This window comes from Cetorhinus maximus, chromosome 8 (assembly GCF_964194155.1).
Source record: "Cetorhinus maximus chromosome 8, sCetMax3.hap1.1, whole genome shotgun sequence".
NCBI lineage: Eukaryota > Metazoa > Chordata > Chondrichthyes > Lamniformes > Cetorhinidae > Cetorhinus > Cetorhinus maximus.
This window is the reverse complement of record NC_135886.1, coordinates 70,412,706-70,439,185: the sequence shown is the minus strand read 5'-3', so window position 1 is coordinate 70,439,185 and position 26,480 is coordinate 70,412,706. Positions and strand designations below refer to the sequence as shown.

General features: G+C 41.0%; 1 protein-coding gene and 1 long non-coding RNA gene across 2 annotated transcripts in view; one reads left to right on the top strand and one right to left on the bottom strand.

Moving 5' to 3' along the window:
* LOC144683710 (uncharacterized) overlaps nt 1-26,480 on the bottom strand; it is a 272,653-nt gene that overhangs the window by 119,459 nt on the left and 126,714 nt on the right. The gene's annotated exons all lie outside the window — the stretch shown is intronic.
* The window catches only part of frmpd3 (FERM and PDZ domain containing 3), a 235,935-nt gene that overhangs the window by 99,489 nt on the left and 109,966 nt on the right, over nt 1-26,480 (top strand). The window contains exons 4-5 of the mRNA XM_078547754.1: nt 7,191-7,295; nt 24,712-24,819. Of these exons, the coding sequence (XP_078403880.1) occupies nt 7,191-7,295; nt 24,712-24,819 (213 nt within the window). The remainder of the gene's footprint in view (nt 1-7,190; nt 7,296-24,711; nt 24,820-26,480) is intronic.

Genomic DNA, 26,480 nt, shown 5'->3' with positions numbered 1-26,480 from the left:
GGTAATAATACCATTACACATCCAGGAGAGATCTCTCTCGTTGAAGGTGGTCATTGCCTGGCATTTGTGTGGCACAAATGTTGCTTGCCACTTATCAGTCCAAGCCTGATTATTATCTAGACCTAGCTGCATTAAGGCACAGACTGCTTCATTAACTGAGGAGTTATGAATGGCTCTGAACACTGTGCAATCATCAGCAAACATTGGAGGGAAGGTCATTGATGAAGCAGCTGAAGATGCTTAGGCCTAGGACACTGCCCTGAGAAACTCCTCCAGTGATGTCCTCGAGCTGGGATGATTGGCTTCCGATAACCATAGCTATCTTCATTTGAGCTAGGTATGACTCCAATCAGTGGAGAGTTTGTCCCCTGATTCCCATTGACTTCAATTTTATTAAGGTTGCTTGGTGCTACGCCCGGTCAATGTTGCCTTCTCACTTTACCTGTGGAATTCAGCTCTTTTGTCCATGTTAGGACCAAGGCTGTAATGTGGTCTGAAAGCAAGTGGTCTTAGCATAACCCTAACTGAGGATTGGTAAGCAGATTATTTCTGAGTAAGTGCTGATTGATAGCATTATCATCAACACCCTCCATCTCTTTGCTGATGTTTGAGAGTAGATTGATGGGGCTGTAATTGGCCACATTGAATTTGTCCTGCTATTTGTGGACTAGGCAATTTTCCACATTATTGAATAGGTGCTAGTGTTTTAGCTGTACTGAAACAGGTTGGCAAGGAACGCTGCTAGTTCGGGAGTATAAGTTTTCAGAACTACAGCCGGGTGTTGTCAGGCATCACTTATGACTGAAGATGGTTACAAATGCAACGGCCTTCTCTTTGTGTTCATGTGCTCCCCCCATCATTAAGGATAGGGATGTTTGTGGAGCGTCCTCCTCCAATTAGTTGTTTAGTTGTCCACTGCCATTCACAACTTGATGTGGCAAACTGCAGAGCTTTGATCTTATCCGTTGGTTGTGGGATCACTTAGCTCTGTTTAAGGCATGCTACTTCTGCTGATTAGCATGCGCGTGGCTGGCATCTCATTTTTCAGTATGCCTGGTGCTGCTGCTGGCATGCTCTCCTGCATTCCTCATTGAGCCTGGATTGGTTCCCTGGCTTGATGGTAAGTGTACACCAGGGCCATGAGGTTACAGATTGGAGTTGAATACATTTCTGCAGATGATGATGGCCCACAGTGCTTCATGGATGCCCAGTTTTGAGCTCCTGGATCTGTTCTGAATCTGTCCCATTTATCATGGTAGTAGAGCTACAAAACACAATGGAGGGTGTCCTCAGTGTGAAGGCAAACACCCACAAGGACTGTGCAGTGGTGACTCCTACCAGTACTATCATGGGTAGATACATATGCAACAGGTAGATTGGAAAGGGCAAATTCAAGGTTTTTCCCATTTGGGCTTGCAGGAGGTAGTGAGAGACCGACCAATCTGTTCTTCTGGACTCAGCCAATAGATCAGTAATGGTACTACCAAGCCACTCTTTGTGATGGACATTGCCATCCCTCGACCAGTGTACATTCTGTGCCCTTGTTACCCTAAGTGCTTCTTCCAAGTGGTGTTCAACATGGTGGAGCACTGATTCATCAGTGAAGGGAGGGTGGTAGGTGGTAATCAGATGGAGGTTTCCTTCCCATGTTTGACCTAACATCATGAAACTTCAAGGGATCAGGAGTCAGTGTTGAGGACTTCCAGGATCACTCCCTCCTGACTGTATACCACTGTGCTGCCACCACAGGTGGGTCCAGACATACCCAGGGATGGTGATATTGGGATCTGGGATATTGGCTCCAAGGTATGATACAGTGAGTATGACTATGTCAGATTGTTGTTTGACTATTCTTTGGGACAACACTCTAATTTTGGCATAGGTTCCCAGATGTTAGTGAGGAGCACTTTGCAGCATTGATTGGGTAGGGTGTGCCTGTGTCATTTCCGGTGCCTAGTTCGACATTGGGTGACCCATCTGGTTTTGCTCTCATTCGACTTTTCTGTGATTTGATACAACTGAGTGCCTTGCTGGACCATTTCAGAGGACAGATAAAAATCAGCCACATTGCTGTGAGTCTGGAATCACATGAAGGTCAGACTGCACATATATGTGTACAACAACATGGCAATAGCTGAATTAAAAAACGAAGGAACCCTGCAATAACCCTGCTGAATTGGAGTAGGTGTTCAATGATAGGATCAATTTTAACTCTGCCAGTTTAGCAGATGCTTTGCTTACCCTCCAAGCTTCAGATGATTAATTTAACCTGCTCTTCTGAGCAAGCAAGTAGTACATACATTAGAAGCCAGCAGGGTCCTTCTTTATATATGCAGATCACACTGCGATATTTTAATTAGAGCCTGACTGCAACTTTAAACAGAGATCTGCACTGTGGCTTCCCACCAGGCCAACCCAGCAGAAATAGAAGCGAGAGCCAAAAGATCCTAAGGTAAGTGATTTTCCTTTTCTTGCTCTTTTCCTTGTCTGACTAGGATGACCAGCAGTGCGTCTCCAAACCCCACACGGGTGGTTTTGGGGTTCCCTGCCCTGGATTCTTCCCCATCCCCCAACCTTGTTACACTGCCCCCTCCCCCCACAACACCCTGCCCAGCCACTTACCCAAGTGCTGGGGACTGCTCTTTCAGACCCCAGTGGTGGCCTTCTAGTACCGATGTGTTCTTTCTGCCTATTGACCCCAGCTGCCACTCTCCACTGGATTTGGGCAGGAGTCTGAAGGGAGAGGTTGATGTGGCCCAGTGCCACTGTAGGTATCACCCTCTGGAGGCTGGGAGCCTTGGGCTCCCTTGTTGGCATGGCCATCTTGGTTCTTTGCTTTGTACAGTCATTTTGGTGGCTGCATTAAACTTCAACGTTTTCACCTTAAAACTGTTTGCATTGTGATCCTATGTCTGTGCCAAATTGAAAGGAAACACATCAAACTGGCACAGGAGTTAAAATCTCTCGAGCCTTGTGCTCCTGAGATAGGAATGGTTTATACCTATCTCATCCACAGCCTTTCCACCTCCTGTGTTGAGTTAAAATAGGGCCTATGTTTTATAAAAATACATAAGTACTCAGGCAAAGAAGAAAGACATGAAAGGTAGAAAGAAAGCAAGACAGGAAAAGATGGAGAAACTGTGATTGACAGTATCAATGGAAGCTGATGGGAACACCTCAGTACAAACTCTTCATTATAAGATATTTTATTAATGTCAAATAAACAAGTGTCTGATGTAAAAAGGGATTTGAATAATTGACTTGAAGAATTCAATAAATGACTGCATGGGACAGAATTACTTACAAGCTGGCTAGGTGTGTCCCGGTATTGGGTCTTCCCATGCATTGGTATAGCCAAGGGAATGAGTCACTAATCAGCTTGCATTCTGCCCTTTCCATTATTTTCTGACATGTTTGGTGTAAATCCTGCCCGCCACATTATTTTTTCCATCATACTGGTCTTATCATGGTGATCTAGCCATTCAAGATGTCAAGCCTGGAATTTGAAATAAGTAATCTGCTCATTGAAATGTAGTTTATTTCTAATGAATTAGGCATTTACTAATTAAACTGCTGTTTTGTTGGAGTGCAAGGAAAGTCTATCTGCCTCATTGTTCCTTGAAAGCAGAATATCCTTCAATAGAGTTCAACGCGGTTATCCTCAGTTCCATAGTAAATAGAAAAAGAAAGAAAATTATCTGTTTATCCTGTAACAAATGCCTTATCTGAGGTTGAACTAGCAGATACATTCAATTATAATGTACTGTGGCTTATAAAGCATTGGAAGTCATTTGTGTTTTATCCTTAAATTTATTGTAAACACTGATAACAAATTACACAACTTGAAAGATGCAAAACTATATATTATTAACAATATGGGGTGAATAATACAATACCCAACACCCATTTTACTGGACATAGAGACCTGAGTGCTTAAAACACCCCAGAGCAGCCAGCCACTGCAGTGCACTTTAGGACTCTGTGAACAAACCTCAAAAAGATGGAAAGATTAGGGGACAATATAACTGAGGGCAAGATTTTCCAGCCCTTCCTGCTGACAGGATCTTCCAGTCCCGCTGAAGTCAATGGGGATTTGAATGGCCCACCGCATCTGCCGTGGGGAAACCCATTAAGGCAGAGTGAGAAAGTCTGAAGCATTTGATGCATTACCATCCATCTGAGCCTTTGAGAACTTTGTGCACGGAGACCGAAATTACTCTGTATTGACTGGCTGTATTGGAGTGTTTTAAACACCTAGGCCTCTGTGCCCAGTAAAATGTCATGGCATTTGGAGTGGGCTTTGGAAGGGAAGCTAGCAGAAAGATTTTTTTTGTGGTTCCAGGGTGCTTCCTACTAACAATAAGTCAACCTTGTTCCCTCCAAAGGCCAGAGAAAGGCGTGGTTTTGACTCATAGATGTTACATTGGATAAAATGTGGTGGTTCTTCACAGGCGGCCTGCAGCCTTTCATGAGTTGCTGACACGTGACTTCCGGCCCCCAATTCACATGGGGCTCCATATGCATCACGTGTTTGGACTGGCATCAAATTATGTAAACCAACAGAGCTCAAACTAAGATGGGGACAGCTCATTTGGGTGCAAGTGTGGCCAGAGCCTCAGGAGCAGCAATCCTGATGTCAGATTCGGGGATCAAATTATCATCATCAACATGTAACCTATTTCCTGCATTACAAAACACTCACGGATTCAAATATAGCAACAATTTCAAAATTAATTTTGAATAAAACATATCGATCTAATGACTAACCATATAGATTTTTTGACTGATCTTTTCCTTTAATCATCCATTCTCACCCTTTGAAGTTCATCCTTTTCTTCTAACTCTTCAGTATGCTTTCTCACCTTCTCAAAATTTTGACTTACAGCATTCCACAATAATTTTCTGCCCATGGGTCACTTTAATGGATTGAAGCTCACAGGATGCTTAGTACAGAAGTAAAAATCCCTGCCTAATATCTCCCAATTAAGTAGAGTAATGAATGATTAAAGGTTGTGAGATATATGTGTCTGAAATCTATAATTAGCAACTACCAGGCACTGGTGGGTGAATAAAGGCAAACAAGTTTGCATCTCTGCGAGCTTTTACTGTTATGGTTTACATCTGGCTTATTTCATATAAGCTGGGAATAAAGATCTTTCTATTTTAGCAGTCATTTCTCCTGCTATTTTTCTAAGTCTTCTATTTTAAGAGTGGGTTCCAAATTGGAAAATTAAAGCATTGTCTTTCTAATTTGTAAACAAATTGTAAATACATTGACAAAGAAATCATTTCAGATTTTTCTGTAAAAGAGAAGACATTTTCTCCCTTGCTGATCAAGACAGCCGTACATTAGAGTGTGAAGTTATAAAGTAAGAGGATGGAGTGACGAGCTAGAATGTCTATTGAAAGAACAAGCATACAACTGTTGCTGTTAACTTTTACTATTTCACATAGAAATTTCAAGGAAGGACTTCTAGCAAAGTCACCTACATGGTTTTTTCGGAACTGTTTCGGATTTTGCTAGCAATAGCAACTAGAAAGAGGTTAAGAACTAATTTCTCTGAGGTAAAGAATAAGGGCCAAGGTCAACAGAGGAGATGTTTCCTTAGAGCAGTATAGACTGAATTTTTCAGGAGCTTTTTAAGATTTAATGTATCTTTTGTCAAAAATGTAACATTCATAATTCTCAACAAAACAATCATCTAGCACAGGTAACTAATGAGAAGTGCTTAGGTCCTTCACGGACTCCCATCGTAACATCATAATATGTCTGTTAAAATTCCAATCACATTGCAGTTCTGAATTGAAAGGGCATTTTCTTGCCAAATCTGCAGGAAGCTGTAGGTTGTTCTTTAGAACTGAGATTAATAGTTACTCATTCCATTTGTTTGGCTAAAGATTGTGGAATGAAGAATGTAAGGGAAAAAGATGAATAGCAGCAGTGGGTTCCCAACATCCTTTAAGAATATCAGAATTTATGGGCCTTTCAGACTGATGGCCGCAAAAGGCATAAACTTACTGCCACTGGCAGGGATCAACTTAATGAACATTGTAGCACAAGTGTAAAATATTACCACTTAATAGTTGAAGCTCATTTTGCACAAGTATGCATTGATATTAAAGTGCATATTTTAAAAATTGGCCAAACCAGTGTTATTCTAACTTCATGCAATCAATTCACAGGGAAGTTTAGCAGCAATCTCAAATTAATATTTTAAATTGATTAATTTTTTTTTTCTTTTTCCGGCATCAAAGATAAATCTTTCTAGGCATGTTAATATTCATTTGGTTAGGAATGCAAAGTGAGCAAAATGCAAAATGGAGCATTTCATATCGAACATAAGTTATATGATGTTAAAATCTTTCATCCCTCCACACGCACACCCACTGAGAAAAAGAAGAAAAGCAAAATACGACCATTTATGGGCATTAAACCTTCTGGGACTAAAATTCCTATGGATTTTGCAACTTATGAAGCAATCCAGCCAATAACATTATATTCTACATTTATCTTAAAATATTGCAGCCAACTGCAGTCCCAATCACCTATGTTGAGTACATCAGATAACATCATGAACTGTAGCAGCACAGCTATCCTGAGATAGGTTTGCAAAGTGAGCACTCATCCTCCTTCCTCTGGAGACAGCAGAGTCAGTGCTACAACAGCAATTATTTTCTGGCCATGAGTGAGCCAAGTGTTTGCCATGACTTTGTAGACCAGCAATGTAGCTTCTTTATTATTCAGCTGTATGGGTCTTCTTCATCCAATGGCAAAGGCTCTGCATCAAAGATGCACATGCAAAATAACTCTGATTTATTTTGTGTTACTGCCAGTGCTCTGTGATCCTCTCTAGAAGAGACTCTCACCCACATCAGCAGTATAGCTGTATTATCAAGGGCTTTCATCATAATTGAGATGAGAGTCTACCAAAGCAGACAATAACAAAAAGAATTTGGCTGGGTAGGTTGAAAAAAAAGGAAAAACAAAGTTTAGAAAATTAATTGTAGCTTTACTAAAAGGACCTGAAGGATTACTTACAATTCACTATTGTTTTCTTTTCAAAAGTACGCATTGTTGTTTCAAAAGGATTTTAAAAACTTGTCACTGTTTAATTGACAACGTATTGGGTTGCAACTAGGATATTGCTTTAACAGTGACGTTATCTGGGGTGATGTTGTTTCTCTTTCAGTCTCCAAAATCTGCCTTTATCAGTGCAGCAAAGAAAGCACAGCTTAGGACGAATCCAGTCAAAGTACGATTTTCTGAAGAGGTCACGATCAACGGAAACACTTCTGTGAGTCCTTTTAATTTCTATGTCAGACACAAAAGGGTGAATTTTAAATCCTCCCATGCAACACACCTGTGAGAACAGTGCAGATGGGAATTAAGATAGTGGGGAGTGCTCACGCTACATTTCCACCCTCTCCATATTAACTAGTCTGAAATCAGGTACAGGAATGCCCCTTACAAGCTGGGTGATATAGGAATTGCTCTTGCTGTCCTGGCCCTAGAAGGCTACTTCAGGCCTCCAATGCCCCTGGCTTCTTCCACCCCTCAACCCCTTCCCTGTTCTTAGACTTAACTAATTTCCTCCAACCATCCCCTCCCTCCCCTCACCTCCACTCCATCCTATTCCTGAATAACCTTTCCAGCCTGACTACCTCCTCCCACCGCCACTTCAGGGGACCCACCGAAACAACCTTTAGCAAAGTAAGTGGAGAATAGTTGAACTGATCGGGAAAATCACAGAATCAAAGCATTCAAATGAGATCCATCCGTTACAGTCTTCAAATGCAAGCTCACTATACAGTTCAACCCTCATACACCATGATTCCTTCTTCCAAACTGATTCTTGATACATTGGTAGCATTCTCATCGCTGAGTCAGAAGCTGAGCGCTTAACATTTTGGTACAGCAATGAGGAAATCAAATGCAACATTAGCCTGAGAGACCGATGGATTTTTAGGTAGCTATAAAGGATCCCATTGAAAAAAAAGGAAAAAGAAAGTTTAGAAAATTAATTGTTGCTTTACTAAAAGGACCAGAAAAAAACAAATGAGACTCAGATTACTTACAGTTCACCATTGTTTTCTTTTCAAAAGTACACATTATTGTTTCAAAAGGATTCAAAAAACTTGTTTGCCATTGGGGAATGCTCCCAAGGTCCTACTAAGGATTCAACCTTCAAAAACAGATTCACTGGCAATTCATCTATGAGACCTTGCTATGCACAAATTGGCTGCTGCATTTGCCTACAAATGGTGATTATGCATTCAAAAAAAGAAATTAATTGACTATAATATTGACAAGCTGAATTTTGAGGCCTCCTGCATGGCATAATGTGGAGGTAAAGGCATGGAAGAACTGCCCCTTCCTGCATCACTGTGGCCATCTTGTTGGATCCTCTGAATAGGTGTCCCAAGAGACTACCTGAAGAAGAGACACAGCTGATTTAAGTATTGAAAATGTCAATAAGGTCCCAAAGCTATTTTAGGACTGAGCTGAGTGGTCTGTGTGCTGTGAGCTCAGTATCAAGTGACAGCTGGCCAAAGGAGGAAGTTACAGGTAAGTTTCATGTTATTTTATGGGGCAGGAGTGCTCCTTCAACTCCACGAAACAGACTGGGTGGAACTTGCAATTAGAACTGTGCCATCCAACTTGCAAGTGAATGGGACAGGTTCCACAGCACAGACAGTTCCAACATAAGGGGGTATTAGACTGGCAGGCAATATATTCCATTGCCTTGTTGAAACTTTATAACAATGGGCGTTAGTGATGCAGTTCTACCCCATTATTTAACATGGCAATAGCAGTATTAGCAATCACCACATTCTTCTTAGTTTACTGTAGATAGTTGGAAGTCACCAATTACCAGTTTACTTCAAAGGTGAATCAAAAATTCTAATGGAATGGTGGCTTTATATTTAGAGGACCAGAATACAAGGGATTAGACATCATGCTTTAGCTATACAAACCTCTGGTTAAACTACAGAGTACTGGACAACACTCCTTAGGAAAAATACATTGGCCTTGTATGGTGTCCAGTGTAGATTTACCAGAATAATACCTGGGCCTGAATTTTTTGGTCATCGGGCGCGCGCAATCGGCGGGTCTGCAAGTGGATGGGAAATAGGCCACCGGCCGCGATCGGCCCACAACTGCTATTTCACACTGGCTGGCCAATTAATAGGCAGCCAGTCTGAAATGCACGCTGAAACGCTCAGCGCTGCTGGGGTGGGGCAGGGAGAGGGCGGTTTAGTTTTAATTGCCATTTGCAGAAGAATATTACAAACTTTTGCCATCCTTTGTGAATAGAGTCAAGGCAAAAATGGAAGATATTGATTTGGGTATAAAAAACAGACCATGACAGGAAGGGGCAGAGAGTGCACGTCTAAGACTAGACCAACAGATAAGTCTGAGGTTACAAAAATAATAAAAGGACAAAACTTAAGGCTCTGTATTTGAATACACGTAGCATTCAAAATGAACAGATGGACTGATAATGCAAATAAAGATAAATAAGTATGATCTAATAGTCATTGCAGAGACAGGACTACAGAATGGCTTAGATTGGGACCTAAATATTAAATGGTATGTGACCTTTAGGAAGGATAAGAAGCTAGGAAAGTTGGAGGGGTGGCTCTATTAATTAGAGATGACATTAGCACAATAGAGAGGGATAACTTAAGTTTGGGAAACCAGGATATAGGAGCGGTTTGAGTAAAGACGAGGAATGATAGAGGCAAGAAATCGCTTGTGGGAGTGGTATACAGCCCCCTTAACAATAATCACATGGTAGGACAGGGTATCAAAAAAGAAAGGTACGGTGATTATCATGGGGAATTTTAATCTACTTGTAGACTGGAACAACCAGATGGGCAATGGTAGCATGGATGACAAATTCATAAAATGTTTCTGGGATAATTCCTTAGATCAGCACGTTCAGGAGCCAACCAGGGAGCAGACTATACTAGACCTAGTATTGTGTAGCAAGATAGGCATAATTAATGAACTCATAATGAAGGCACTCTTAGGTAGCAGTGATCATAATTTGATTGAATTTTATATTCAGTTTGAGGGAGAGAAAACTGGGTCTGACTAGTATTTTAAACTTAAATAAGAGCAACTATGAAGGCATAAAAGCAGATCTGGTGAAAGTGAACTGGCAATTTAGGTTAAGGGATAGATCAATAGAGATCCAGTGGCAGTCATTTAAGGGGATATTTCAGAATACCCAGAATAAGATGCATTACAATGAGAAAGAAAAATTCCAAGGGGAGAATCCACCATCTGTGGTTAACTGAAAAAGTTAAAGATAGTACCAAGCTTAAAGAAAAAGCACATAATTGTGCAAAGATGGGTGGCAGGTCAGAAGATTGGACAGAATATAAAAAACAGCAAAGAATGGCTAAAAGATTAATAAGGAGGGAAAAATTAAAATTCGAGAGAAAGCTAGTTAGAAATATATAGACACATGGTAAGAGTTTTGATAGATATTTTAAAAAGAAAAGAGTTCAAAGTGAACATTGCTCAAAGTGAGCAATGGTCCTATAGAAAGTAAGTCTGGGGAATTAATAATGGAAAATAAGGAGATGGCCGATGAATTGAATAGGTATTTTGCATCGGTCTTCACTATAGAAGATATAAGTAACATTCCAGAAATAGCTGTAAATTAGGAATTGGAAGGGAGGGAGGAGCTCAAGAAAATTACAATCACCAGGGCAGTGGTACTTAACAGATTGTTGGAACTGCAGGCTGACAAGTACCCAGGTCCTGATGGATTTCATCCTAGGGTCTTAAAAGAAGTGCCAATGAAATAGTTGATGCAGTGGTTCTAATTTTTCAAAAATCACTAGATTCGGGGAAGCTTTTCCATTAGATTGGAAAACAGCTAATGTAACTCCTTTATTCAAAAAGGGAGGGAAACAGAAAGACTGAAACTTTAGGCCAGTTAGTTTAAATCTGTCATAGGGAAAATGTTAGAAACTATTTTTTAAGACATTATAACAGGGCACTTAGATAAATTCAAGAAAATCGGGCAGAGTCAATATGGTTTTGTGAAAGGGGAGTCATGTTTAACCAATTTGTTTAAGTTCTTTGAAGAAGTAGCAGATGCTGTGGATGAAGGGGAATCAGTGGATGTACTGTACTTAGATTTTCAGAAGGCATCATCAAAGGTTATTGTGGAAAATAAAAGCTCATGGTGTTGGGGGTAACACACTGGAATGGATAGCTAAGAAGAAACAGAGAGTATGCGTAAATGGCTAACTTTCTGATTGGCAGTATGTAATGAGTGATATGCCACAGGGATCAGTGCTGGGGCCTCAGCTCTTCACAATTTATGTAAATGATTTGGATGAAGGGACCGATGGTATGATTGCTAAATTTGCTGATGACACAGGTATGAAAGTAAGTTGTGAAGAGACAACAGGAGGCCACAAAATGATATAGATAGATTAGGTGAGTGGGCAGAGATCTGGCAAATGGAGTATGATGTAGGAAAATGTGTGTTGTATGATGTTGTATGTGCCTGTATGCCATTATTATGTAAAGGTGCTCGGCAGAGCAAGGGTTAACGTGTGACTGAATAATAGCACAGCCGACTGTATGGTGTATAGTGTCACATGTTATTAGACTCAGCGAGAACATTCTGAAAGCAGTTGGTGACAGTTGGTAGCAGCACCATGCATGCCATTTATTGGGATCTGTACATGGTAAAGATTTACAATAAATGGTTCATGTTTAAACATACAAGTCTCAAGATCTCATCATTGAGACATCAAACAAACCCATAACACAACATGGTGCTCAGCGGTTGCACCATAAGACAACATAAGAAAGGTGGCATTTTAAACAATGAACCTAGAACAGTATCCCAAGTATGGAAAACTAAAAACAGCTAAAACCTAACTAAAGAGATGTGCACCTAAGAAGAAAAATTGAAGGAACAGTTGAAGGAGCTTTGCTACGGACTGAGAAGTTGAGGAATATACCAAAGTGAGTAGAAGTCCATTGCAAGACCCCTAAGTGGCACAGAGAAAAAACTACTCCGATCACAAGACAGTTGAGCAACATTACAAAAAATTCGCAAGACCCTGAGTTAAGAGACACTTGGTTAGACCACAAGATGGTGAGCGAAACTACAAAAATTGCAAGACCCTGAGTGGCGCAGAGCCAAAGGACCTGTCTAGTCACACATTAACTCTTGCTCTGCCAAGCACCTTTACATCACAATGGCATGCAGGCACATACAAGATCATAGAACATACCCCTTTTTTCTCAAAAGAAAACTTTCTTCCCTTCCAACAGAGTATAACTATTTATGATGCATTTTTTACTTGCTATCCCTTCTCCCCTCCCTCAAGTCTCTGACTTTATAAATTTAGACAGTCTTGAGATTGACAGTTCTTCTGACAATGGTAGTATTACTCTGTGTTTCTGGTACTTACTTATCACCATTTGATTCGCTTTTTGCACTCCATCAAGTTGCATTTCACTTTATTAACGGCTCATCTGCTTTTTTCAGACACTGTGGGTTTGTTCCACTCCTTTCGATGGGAATGTGAACTCCATTCATTCCTAGAGTGGACCCGAATTTTCTTTTTCTGTGGTGTCTGCCACGTTCTTGTTGGACGTATACATTTCGCAAATGGAACCTTCATTTCCACTTGTTTCACAATTTCCGCCAAGCATTTGTTTGCTGTTTTATTTTCAGATCATTTTGCAAACTTATGAATCTTTTCATTCAGCTCAGTGGTTTCCAGTACGTCTGAGATATCCAATGCCTTTTCTTCTCCTAGTTCCTTGTGCTTCAGTGATGGATTTACATTTTCCGATCTTATTTCTGTCTTTTCTTTCTCTGTCTGCAGCATAACTTTGTCCTTGTCTTTCATTTTGATTTTACTGTTGGCCAGGTCTGTCTCTGGTGATGTGTTAATTTGTTTCAGTCCTGTAATTGTGCTACTCATGGCTTCATTATCTGATCACAGCTTGGAAAGTTCTACAGCTTTTCCTTTCAATGCCTCCTCATTTTCATTCAATTGCTTCTTCAGCTCTTAAGTCTGTTTCTTGTAGCATTTAGCTTCCTCATGAAAAATGGAACATTGCTGAGTCTTCACTGCCAACTGGTTCTTCCGTTTGTTCAGAATGATGTTAAATTCATTTTACTTCTCTACGTTATTTTCCAAAGGAATAAACTTTGTCCTGAGGGATTCTTGTAGTGTGTGGAGACTCTTCAGCAGGTTTTCCTTTTCATTGTGAAGCTCACTTGCTTCATCTTGAATTTCCTGTAATTCAGTAGCATGTCCGTGAGTTTCTTTTGCTGTGCTTCCACTCTGCTGTTTAAGACAGCCTTCATTTCTTCATGTTGCTAAATGGCTATGTATTCCATTTGCATTTGATCTTGAACAACAATCAACTGTTCTTTCAACTGTTTATTTTCTTGTTGACCTCTTACCAACTCACTCTGGGCTTCCGTGCATCATTTTGTTGCTACTGATAGTTCCAATGCAGCTTTTCCTAAAGTAATGTTCAACATCCTTTTTAGCCACTCATGTTTTTCCATGGCTACATATTGATTCTCCAAGAAGTCTTTCAGGGTCACAGCTTCTTTGCGTGCCTTTTCTGCCTGCCTTTTTTGCCTAGCTGTATATCTAGTTGAGGTTTCCCAACTCCAATTGTCCTATAAACTAAACATTGTCTTCTCCAAGACTCCCATTCTTTGGCCGTGTTTAACCCTTTCCATAGCAAAAATGTGTCTGGCTCTTCTAATTTGCTGTCTATGGCCATTTGTTTTTTCTTGTAGTTACCACTTTAAATGTTGTTTCCCCTTTAAGGCAGTCTGTGTAGTAACTCTTGCTTTGACTTGCCAACTGTGGAATTGAAAGTCATTATTTCCTCATGATATCTTTGTGTTGTCTCTGAAATTTGTTTGTTCAGATTTCGAAAAGCCTGGTTCATTGAAGACTTCAGCTTATCTTGCATTTTCAAAGGTATATACTCAGCTTGAATCTTATGCTTCAAATTTTCCAGTTCAGCTCTGATGCAAACATTTTCCTATAGAACAGCTTTGTTTCAAAATGCTCTATTTTTAAGATTTTCAGCTCCATCTCAGCCACTTCTTTCTTCTGCACTAAACTCTTTGGCTTGTGCATTTCATTGCACTGACATGGTCAGCAACGATCTTGTGGTTTACTTGAATATTGTCTCCCTCACTCTGAGGCCTTCTGGCGTCCTCACTCTGGTGTTTTTTGTTGTCCTCGCTCTGGGGTCTTCTGTTGCCCTCAGTGCTTTATTGTGGGAGTGCTAGACTTTCTTTTAGTCTTCTAGCCTTTAGGGTCTGTGCTCTCTACAACTTTGAGTTTAAAATATCTGTCAAAGACTTTCAATATCCCACCAAATTTTGTTGAGTATTAATCTATATGTTGGATGTGGAGTTCTTCACCTACAAATGAACCAAAGACAAATAAAAACTTATCAATTTGTACTTCTTCTGATTCCTTATTTAATGCAATAATTGTCCTGTAAACTAAAAATTGTCTTCTCCAAGACTCCCATTCTTTGGCCTGGTTTAGCCTTTTCCATAGCAAAAATGTGTCTAGCTATTCTAATTTGTTGTTTATGGCCATTTGTGTTTTCTTTTAAATGTTGTTTCCCCTTTAAGGCAGTCTGTGTAGTAGCTGTTTTTTTCACTCAGGCTGTCTCTGCAGCTGTCAATTTTTTTTTGTTGAGTCTCCAGCACTATCTGGGTTTCGGCAGGCCCACTGGCGATTGGCCACTTTGTTTTTTTTTTACTTTTAATTTTGTAGAACTTTCCCCTTTTTCAAAAGGACAGCCACTGCAGCGATTTATTTTCTGGGTGATTCTTTCTCACCCCTCTTTTGGCTCTACAGGTCCTTCTTTTTTGAACATCCCGCACTCCAAGAGTTTTGGCAGGTGCCTACTTTTTTTTTTGAAAGCCAAGAGCTGTCAACTCTGCAGGTTTTGTTTTCTTTCTTTTTACTGTGTTGTTTGTTTTAAACTCTTGAAAACAGCAGCAATTCTTTTCTTCTTCTCTACTGAAAAAACTTTACTTTTCCCGACTGAAAGGGCTTCCCTGTCTCTGAAACTCTGCAGGCCTTTTCTTTTTTTTTTTAACTGTGCCTTGCAGGATTCTCTCTTGACTCTGCCAGGCGATGTCTTTTTTTTTTTACAGGATTTTTTTACTTGCAGCTGTCTTCCAGCTTCTCTATAGATATGCTGAGCCATAGGACTGTTTGATGTATGGAGTCACGTGGTATTAGACTCAGAGAGAACATTCTAAAAATAGTTGGTGACAGTTGGTAGAAGTTGGTGACAGTTGGTTGAAGCACCATGCATGCCATTAAATGGGATCTGTACATTAAAGATTAACAATAAATGGTTCATATTTAAACATACAAGTCTCAAGATCTCATCATTGAGACATCAAATGAACCCATAGCTCAACATGGTGCTCAGCAGTGGCACCATAACACAACAATGTGAGGTTGTCCATTTTGGCGGAATGAATAGAAATGAGGTATACTATCTAAATAGTGAGAGATTTCAGAGTTCTGAGATGCAGAGGGATCTGGGTGTCCTAGTGTATGAATTGCATATAGTTAGTATGCACGTACAGCAAGTAATTAGCAAAGCTAATAGAATGTTATTGTTTATTGCAATATTTCAATACAAGAGTTATGCTTCAGTTATACAGGACATTGGTGAAACCACATCTGGAGTACTGTGCATAGTACTGGACTCCTTATTTAAGGAAAGATGGAAATACATTAGAAGCAGTTCAAAGAAGGTTTACTAGATTAATACCTGGAATTGGAATAGGCTTATGGTCTTATGAGGAAAGGCTGGACAGGCTAGACTTGTATACGCTGGAGTTTAGAAGAGTAAGAGGTAACTTGATTGAAACATATAAGATCCTGAGGGGACTTGACAGGGTGGATGTGAAAAGGATGTTTCCTTTTGTGGAAGTATCTAGAACTCAGGGTAACTGTTTCGAAATAAGGGGTTGCCCATTTAGGACAGAGATGAGGAAATTTTTTCTCTCAGAGAATTGTGAGTCTTCGGAACTCTCTTCCTCAGGAAGTGGTGGAGTCAGACTCCTTGGTAAATCTACACTGCACGCCATACAAGGCCAATGTATTCTTCCCAAGGAGTGCTGTCCAGTACTCTGTAGTCTAACTAGAGCTTTGCATAGCTAAAGCATGATGCCTACCTCTTGTAACCTGGTCCTCTAAATATAAAAGCCACCATTCTATTGGCCTCTTTCATTTTTTCCAGTACCTCTTCATGACATTTTAATGATCTGTGTACCTGGACTGCCAAGTCTCTTTGGACCTCTTAAATAAAAACAGAAAGTGGTGAAAAAAATTCATCAGGTCTAGCAGCATATGTGGAGAGAGAAAGAGTTAACATTTCGAGTTGAATATGATTCTTCTCGTTCTTGACTTGAAACATTAACTGTTTCTCTCTCCACCGATGCTGCCAGACCTGCAGAGTTTTTCCAGCACTTCCTGTTTTTATTTCAGACTTCCAGAATCTGCAGTATTTTGATTTTATTCTTTGGGCCTCCACTTTTTCTAGTTTTTCACCATTTAGAAAGTACACAGATCTATCCTTCATAGGTGCAAATTGGATGACCTCACATTTGCCTACATTGAAATCCATTCACAACAGCTTTACCCATTCACTTTATCAATATCTCTTTGTAATTTTATCCTTCTGTAAACACTGCATACAACACTGCCTATCATTCTGTCATTAGCAAATTTGGATATGTGGCTATTTATCGCATTATCTAGATTGTCAATAAATACAGTGAATAATTGAGGCCCCAACACAGGACACCACTAGTTGCATCCTGCCAATTAGAGCACTTCTTCATTATTCCAACTCTGTCTCCTGTCAATTTGCCAATCTGGTCAATAATTTGCCTTCAATTCCATGAACTTCAACTTGAGCTAATAGTGAGGTGTCAGCTGTGGCTCAGTTCATAGCACCCTCGCCTTTGAATCAGAGGGTTGTGGGTTCATGTCCCACTCCTGGAAAAAACAAGAACTGTGATTGTACTCGAAAGAGTTGCAACCTGTGACTGTTGATAACTTGAAAGAGTTTGAGCTAATAGTCTTTTGTAAAGGACTTTATAAAATGCCTTATGGAAGGCTACATAAATAACATCCATAGACATTCTGCTGTTCACCAATTTAGTCAACTCTTCAGAAAATTCAATCAGGTTGATCAGGGATGCTCTACCCTTTACAAACCCATGTTGTCTGTCTCTAATTAGCTGAAACTGTTCAAGGTGTTCAGTCATCTAATCCTTAATTGTAGGCTCAAGCAGTTTCCTGACAACAAATGTTAAGCTATAATTCCCTTGTTTCCTTTTGTCACCATCCTTAAGTATTGCAATGATATGTGTAATTTTCCAATCTAAAGCAATAGTTTCCAAATCATGAGAACTTTGGAAGATTATAGTTATGATTTCTGCAATGTTTTTACCTGCTTCCTTTAAAACCCTGAGATGGAATTGAGCTGCTCTGAGAGATTTGTCACTCTTTAATATCATTATTTTCTAAATTACTGTTAGTTTGCTTACATTAATTTTGGGCATTTCCTGTCCCCCATTTATCATTGCTGATCATGTTCTGTACAACAACAATAACAACTATAACTATATAGTGCCTTTAACATAATGAAACATCCGTGGGATTGTTGTTAAAAAAATTAGACACCAAGCCACATAAGGATATAGTTGGATAAATGGCCAAATGTTTGGTAAATACTGACACAAAGTAATTATTCAACATGTCCACCATTTCCTATTTTCATTGACAGTATCAGTTTTATCGCCCACTCTCTGTTTAATATAATTGTAAAAAAATTTTGTATTGATTTTGATATCCTTTGCAAATTTCTTTTCATATTTGCTTTTTGAAGCATTTACCATTTATTTTGCCATCCTTTCTTGTTCTTTGTATCTTTCCCTCTATGGGTCTGCACTATATTTTGCATATTTGTAAACTTTTTCTTTTTGTTTTATGTAGTCATTTACTTCTTTAGTTGTAATTTTTTGCAAATAGAGCTCTTGCCTCTTACTCCCACTGCTTCTGTTGTTTTGCCATTAAGAGATTTGCCCAGTTTACTGTGGACAGTCTCATCCCATTGAAGTCAGCCTTATCTAAATCTGAAACCTTCGTAGCTGTTCAATGTTTCTCCTTTTCAAACATTATGTTGAGCATGCTTGCTATTAGATGATTGTTCACACACTGTCAGGTTGTTAACTAAATCTTTACTCATTACTAGATCTAAAATGATATGGCCCCTTGTTGATTTTAGGAAATATTGTTGCAGAAAACTATCCCAGACATACTTAAATTCACTGCCTTTCTAACATGTTTTAGACTTCTTATCTTAATCTATATGAAAGTTAAAATCCCCCATTAAAACCATTCTACATTTGCTACATGCCTGTCTAATCTCTGCAATTATAAAATCTAGCACTTCACAACAGATACCAACCGGCTGTGAACAGCTTCCACTACAGTCTTAAATCCTCTTCTATTTCTTAATTCTACCAATAAAGCCTCCCTTACCTGCTTACCTCTTGCTCCATCCTTACTCATCATTTGAAGTGATTTCATCTTTAATCACTAGGGTTACTCCTTCCCCTCTACCATTTTCACTATTTTTCCTGTAGACATTATAACCTGGTATATTTAGTTCTCGGCCCTGACATGTCTTGCAGCCATGGCCAGAATTTTACATCCCGTGGGTGGGCGCGCGCCTGACCCAAAAGGGCGTAAAATCGCTTGAAATATTTTGCTTGGCAGGCGTACGCAAAAGTCAGAAGAGCGCCCGCTGACAAGCGGGCAATCAAGCTCATTAATGGCCCAATTGTAAGGAATTTTTCATGGTCCATCCAACCATATGGTTGGTGGGCTGACCATCGGCCAGGTGGCTTTACACTTTTGATGCAACCTCATCCAAGTGCGGGATGAAATCTCCATTAGGATTTAAATTAAAAATAAGTATCTCGGAACTTTTTTTTATGAGGTCTGCCTTCAGGTGCTTGATTGCGCTGCATAGACATTTTTTGCAGCCTTTTTGTGCTTTCTTTTATTATTTCGAAGTCTGCAGCTTCCTGAGGCATCTGTCTGCCTTCAGGGAGCTCAGTGGAAGCATTCACCCTGCATCCGCAGTGACGTCGGCGCCCGCCCTCTTCCCGCCCCCACCGACAGCGCTGAGCCTTTTTCAAGGCCCGTTTCGCTCTGACTGGCTATTAATTGGGCAGCCAGCATGAAATCGCAGTCAGGGGCCAATCGCGGCCAGGGACAATTTCCAGTCCGCTCCCGGGCCCGCCAATCGCACACACCCGACGAATGCATAATTCAGGCCCATGTCTCGGTAATGGTACCATGTCACACCCTCCAAATTGTATTTGCACCAGCAATTCATTCAATTTGTTCCTTATACTCATTGCATTTGTATAAAGAATGCATATTGGGCTGCACACCATAACCTGTCCTGCTCCTCTAATATTTTACTTACACATTTCTTCTTTCTTGCTTCTGGTTTAATTATTTTACATCTTTTAGTTTTTCCTGTACCTGTGGTGCTTAAAGCACAATTTCTAATGGTTACTCTACTCTCGCCCCTTTTGTTTATTTTGAACTATTATATATCCTACCTTTTCCATCTGAGCTCCCCCCCTTCATCACGGAACCTACCCCTCCCCCTCCCTCCCGTGTTCCCACCCATATACTAGCTTAAAGTCCTTGTGACCACCCTATTTATCCTTTCCAATAACACGCTGGTCCCAGCCTCTTTCAGAGGCAACCCATTCCAACAGTACAGTTCCTTGCTATCGCAATATTGGTGCCAGTGTCCAATGAAATGGCATCCCTCTTTTCGAGACCTTCAGCCTCAGGTTCATCCCCCTGATCTGTTTGTCCCTACACCATTTGCAAGTGACTTGAGTAATAATCCAGGGATTATAACCCTTGAAGGGTTATAACTCTCCAAACAGAACCTCTTGCCTAGTCTTTCAACTCCTATCTATTTCCTGTTCACCAGTAGAATATGTGCATCTTAATTATTACTACAGAAGCAACATGTGTAACTGAAGCTTTCCCATGTCCGTTTGCATACACACTTTGGCTGACACTCCGGATCTGGACCCATCACGTAATTTCCATTTTACTATTTTTCTCCTCCTTTTACTTTAATTTAGCTCATAGCTCTGGTACTCTCCAAACAGAACCTCTTGCCTAGTCTTTCAACTCCTATCTATTTCCTGTTCACCAGTAGAATATGTGCATCTTAATTATTACTACAGAAGCAACATGTGTAACTGAAGCTTTCCCATGTCCGTTTGCATACACACTTTGGCTGACACTCCGGATCTGGACCCATCACGTAATTTCCATTTTACTATTTTTCTCCTCCTTTTACTTCATTTCTCTCTGCCCCTCCTAGAATTCTCTCTCATGTTATTGTGCCACTTTTCATTTCTCCTCTCTTGGGTACTTTGTGTTCCTAAATCCTTACCCCTAAATCTTCAGTACTCCTCAACTTTCCTACTCCACCATCGCAGGTTTGACTTCCACTTAGGTAACCCTACAATTTCCTTCTGTGCCTCTCTTAGCAATCTCCAGAGAACTCATCGAGGCACTCTTCACTGCCTTCTCGCAAGCAGCAACCCCAACTGTTCCATCCTACTCTCTCACTGACCTTCCCGCCCAGCAAACCTGCTAGGGCTGATCTTGCCAATCTTCTCCCTATCCAATTCTCCCTTCCCAGTGCTGATGCTGTGGACTCGGCCATTAATTCAGAGCTCACTATCCCCCTCCGCATCTTCCTCCAGAATGTTTGTTCACTCATGAACAAAGCACTTGCACTCCACAATCTTATTGTGGATGATTACAACAACCACATGGCCTTGACAGAAACCTGGCTGAGAAGTGATGACACTTTCCCCCTATTTGAAGCCTCCTTGCCTGGCTATACCCTTCACCACTTTCCACCTGCATATCGTCGCAGTGACGACCTGGTGAATATAACCAAAGTCACCTTGGTCTGTCCCCATAATCCTCTAGCACTTTCTGCACCTTTGAGCATCTCACCTGGTTACACCCTCTCACTTCTCATTTAAAATCCTGATTCTGTACTGCCCATCCAAGTATCATGCCAATTTATCCTACTGCTTTCTTCCCACAGCCTCTGCACCTAGTGGCTTCTCATATTTGGTGGTAAGATCATTTTTGATTTTACCTTTGTCTCAATTAATCATGTTCTCTCTCCTCTGAGTTCATTGCCCTCTTCTCCTTTAATCTTCCTGCTCCAAGGTATCATGCTTCACAATCTGGTTGTCCATCTGACAATCTTTATCCTTAACCTCACGGGTTACATACACATTGTACTTGTTTGGTAGCATCAGTCTCTGTAGGTCCTCATTCCTTATCTCACCTCTGTCCCCTTACTCTTCATCCTATTGGTCACACTAACCCCATTTTAAATGAGCACTTCTGTACAAGATGTGACAGAAGTCTGGAGCAAGCTGTCCAGATACTGCTCCCCTAAACTATAACACTGGGAAAAAAATCAAATGCTACTATTTATTAAATTACTCTCTAATTTTATCAGAAATAAATTTAAGATTTGTGCCAGATTTGACATAGAAAAATTAGTTCACTAGCTACTCACCAATGGCTCCTCCCCTTCTGCAGTTGCCAGTTTAGGCGCCCTTTACCTCTTTCCATGACACTTGCATTCCCTTACCTTGGGGCTCTTTGATTGAGGCCTTTCCCCATTGACTCATAACTTATATTTTATCATTTTTGGAATGTGAGCATCACTGGCTAGGCCAGCATTTATTGCCCATCCCTAATTGCTCTTGAGAGGATAGTGGTGAGCTGCCTTCTTGAAAACCTGCAGTCCGTCACCCACAATGCTGCTAGGGAGGGAGTTCCAGGATTTTGACCCAGCAAAAATGAAGGAATGGCGATATATTTCCAAGTCAGGATTATGAGTGGCTTGGAGGGGAACTTCCAGGTGGTGTTCCCATGTGTCTACTTGCCCTTGCCCTTTTAGGTAGAAGAAGTTGCAGGTTTGGAAGGTACTGTTGAAAGATCTTGGCGAGTTGCTGTACTGCATCTTGTCAACGGTACACCCTATTCCCACTGTGTGTGAGGGAATGTATGGGATGCTGATCAAGTGGGCTGCTTTGTCTTGGATGGTAATGAGCTTCTTGAGTGTTGGAGCTACACTTATCCTAGCACTCCATCGCACACTCCTGTCATGCGCCTTGTAGATGGTGGCTTGTAGATGACTTTGGGGAGTTAATTATCACAGAATACTCTGCCTCTGACCTGCTCTTGTAGCCACAGTATTTATATGGCTGGTCTGATCAATGGTAACTCCCAGGATGTTGATGGTGGGGGATTCAGCAAAGGTGATGCCATTGAGTCAAGGGGAGATGGTTAGATTCTCTCCGGTTGAAGATGGTCATTTCCTGGACTTGTGTGATGCAAATGTTATTTTCCATTTGTCAGCCGATGCCTGAATGTTATCCAGGTCTTGTGGCATGCTGACAGAGTGCTTCATTATCTGTAAAGTTGTGAATGGCACTCAACTCTGTGCAATTGTCAGCAAACATCCCCACATCTGACTTTATATTGGAGGGAAGGTTATTAATGAATGAGCTGAAGATGGTTGGACATAGACATTGCCCTTAGGAACCGCTGCTGTGATGTCCTCTGGCTGAGATGATTGGCCTCCAAAAACTACAACCATCTTCTTTTGCACTAGGTTTGACTCCAGCCAATGGATAATTTTCCCCCTGATTTCCATTGACTTCAATTTTGAATTGCAGTCGAGATCACCATACTTGTCGACCCTACATCTTGCCGCCCTTCCCGTTCGCCGCTTCCCTGTCCCAAACCCTCACAGTCGGTGAGGGCCCATGAGATGAGCGGCAAAAGGCAGGAAGAGCAGCTTTGAGTTGCAGTGTTGCAGAGGTAAGCCGCAAGCTGGAGAGGCGGCGAGAGAGATGGTCGGCAGCGACCGGAAGGGTCAGCATGAGGGAGGGTTGACAGTGACTGGGAGGATCGGTGAAAGGGAGGGTCAGCAGCAACCTGGAGGGACGGCGAGAAGTGCTGGCAAGTGGGAAGATCAGCAGTGACCGAAGGTTCGGTGAGGGAGGGTCAGCAAGAGAGAAGGTGGGCAGCAACTGGGAGAGACCCCCGCTTCAAAATTGCACCAATCAGGTCACACAATCCTATGTCAGTACCAGTTCGAAATGATGTTAAAACAAAATTCCCAACACTAAATGTGAATATGGGCCCTATTTACTGATTGTTAAAGCAGGATGGCTTAAAATGGGGAAACTTAACATGGAGGCATACTGTATGTCCTAGTGATCTTGAGCCACTCTTTGTCATGGACATTTAAGTCCCCCACCCAGCCCTGTGCCCTAGATACCTTCATTGTTTCTTCCAAGTGCTGTTTAACATGGAAGAGTATTACTTCATCAGCTGAGGAAGGGCGGTAAGTGATAATCAGCAGGATGTTTGCTTGCCCGTGTTTGATCTGATACCATGAAACTTTGTAGGGTCTGGTATCAGTGTTGAGAACTCCCAGGGCCACTCCCTCCCTACTATATACCATTATGCTGCCACCTCTGGTGGGTCTGTCTGGCCAATGGGACAGAACATATACAGGAATGCTGATAGAGGAGTCTGGAATATTGGCTGTAAAGTATGGTTCGGTGAATATGATTATGTTAGGCTGTTGCTTGACTAGGCTGTGGGACAGCTCTCCTAATTTTGGTACAAGTGCCAAATGTGCCGATGTTAGTGGTTACTTAGTGTTACTGATAGATGTTACTTTATGGGGTCAACAGGGGGAAGGTGTTTTTTTGTCATTCCTGGTACCTAGGTCAAAGCCGGGTGGTCCATTTGATTTTATTCTTATTTGACTTTCCTGTAGCAGAATAAAATGAGTGGCTTGCTAAGCTATTTCAGAGGGCAGTTAAGAGTTAATCACATTGCTGTGGCCCTGGAGTCACATGTAGACCTGACTGTATGGGTAAGGATGGCAGGTTTCATCCCCTGAAGTATAATGAACCAGATGACAATCTGGTAGTTTTATTAATGAGATTATCATTTTATTTCAGCTTTATTAATTGAATTTAAATTTCACAGTTGCCATGATGAAATTTGACCTCATGTCTCCAGAGCATTAATCTGGATCTCTGAGTTACTAGTCCATCATTACCACTGTGCTATGATTCCCTATAACTCTCCTTAACTCTTCTGCTGCTCTGCTCCTGAACTCCCTCAAGACTGCTCTTCTTGACCTTCAGGCTCTGTCATTCTTTCTTGAAACTGACCTTTGAAAGCTTGTTACCCGCCAATCTACCTCAGTTCGGGCTCTGACTTTCCACTCTTGCTGACTCTCTGTCACCAATTTTACTTGTTGATCTCTTGCACTGTTTGGCCTCAGGCTTGCTCTGCAGCTTGAAGCAGGGCCTCAATTTAAGATTTCATCCGAAATCCAATAAAGCTTAATACCACAACCTTCTGACACATGCCAACACAAACCATTAGGATAGCAACAGGGTCCTTATTTTACTTGTTGGATAAAGGATATTACAGAAGGGTATTGGAATAAATTCATCTACTTTCTATATCTTTTAGGATCCTATGAAAGAGGAAACTCTGATGTTGATCTCCAACGTGCTGAATGTGTACCTGGAAAACGGTCAGATGAAATCGTTCACCTTTGACAGCAGAACAACCGTGAGGGTAAGAGCAACTGAGAAGAACACAGGAAACTTAAATCCATAATCATTTTTAACTAGCATACAGAATTGCCTGCCATCCCCATTCCACCTCTGGGCAGCTTTGAGGTGGGTTGGGGTTGGGTTTGAGTTTTTATATCCCACCCAATCCCAACCCATTTGTTTTTGGGAGCCAAAATTAACCCCTAAGATTCTACAAAATGCACCAATTAACACCAAGTAACATGTCAAAGTAAACATTTTCTGTGGAGAGGTACTTCCCCCCTCCATTTACACCCACCCACCTCCACCTTCAACTCTCACATTCAGAAATTTCAAAATTATAATTGTTAAATTCTAAATTAGACACTACCGCACTGCCAGGTATTTTATTTTCATTCTTTATGTTATTTGGTGCTGGGTATATCTGCAGATAAACTACACTTTCATATAATTATTCTTATATCATATATTTCAGGATCTTCTGATAATTTTTTGCTCCAAAAGTTTTGAAAAAGTTATCTTTAAATGTTGTATTTTAAACCATAGTGCATGCGCATGTTAAAAGGTTCTGCGACAATAGGTAATTAGGATGCTAAAGATTTCACTTTGATGTTGTTTTCCATAGATTGTAAATATTGAGCAATTTAATAACCTGTCCTGGAAATTGAATAACAATTCATGCTGTGGTGTTGGAAGTCATTGATGCTTTCTAGTTATGAACAAAGGAAGATAAAGCACTAAGGAATAAAACTTTGACTTTTGTGATAATATAAAATGGGTGATAGTGAACTGATTATCACCTCTCAATGGAAATAAAAATTGGGGAGAGATGCAAAACGAGCTGCTAACTCATTATCATACATCTAACATTATTTCACAAAGTAAGGATGTACCTTAAAGGCAGAGACATAGGCCCAGATGGAGAAAAAAGTGGCCTAAATATGGCAATTCCCATTTTCACAGGAGTGGTAATGGGGTTGGGGTGCATTTAGCACATATGCGTTTTAAGGAGGCAGCTGGCTACTTAAATCATCAACTGCCTGCACTCAGTTGGGATTTTGGTAGTCTTGGAGTGTGAAACCTGAAGTGTGAAGATAGCGAGATTTGGCAGGATTTCCCGCACCCGCCCACCGCCGCGAACTTCCGGTCCCACCGCAAGTCAATGGGCTTCTGGCTGTGGCGCCGCCTCACCCTCGGCGGGTCCCACCCACAACGGAGCCAGAAAATCCCGGCCCTAGTCTGAACTTTGTGGATTCATTTGGATAGCCAGGGTACTCCTTTGGAGAGTAAATGAACCCTTATAAGGGATTGTGAACTTGACTGAAATCTTTGCTGTTATAAGGCTTCATTTAGTGAAGGAATGTAAATGTAGTAAATGGCTTTTCATGAATAAAGGTGTTTTTTTTTTTCAATATGGTGAAGACTACAATAGAACTTGGAATTTTATTTTATAAAACGTTATTTTATCTCATCTCTGCATGAGTCCAGAGGTCTTCCCATGCTGGATATTGAGTGAGTTGGCATGGTAGGTATAAGGGCAAAGGGTGGTGGGTGGGGGCATGGGTTGACATGAGTTCCCACTCAGTTGGCATAGATGCTATAAAGGACCATGGGGGTGGGTGGAGGGGCATAGGTAGGCATGGAGGGTATAAGGGGTTATGGAGTGGTACAGGGCATGAGGTG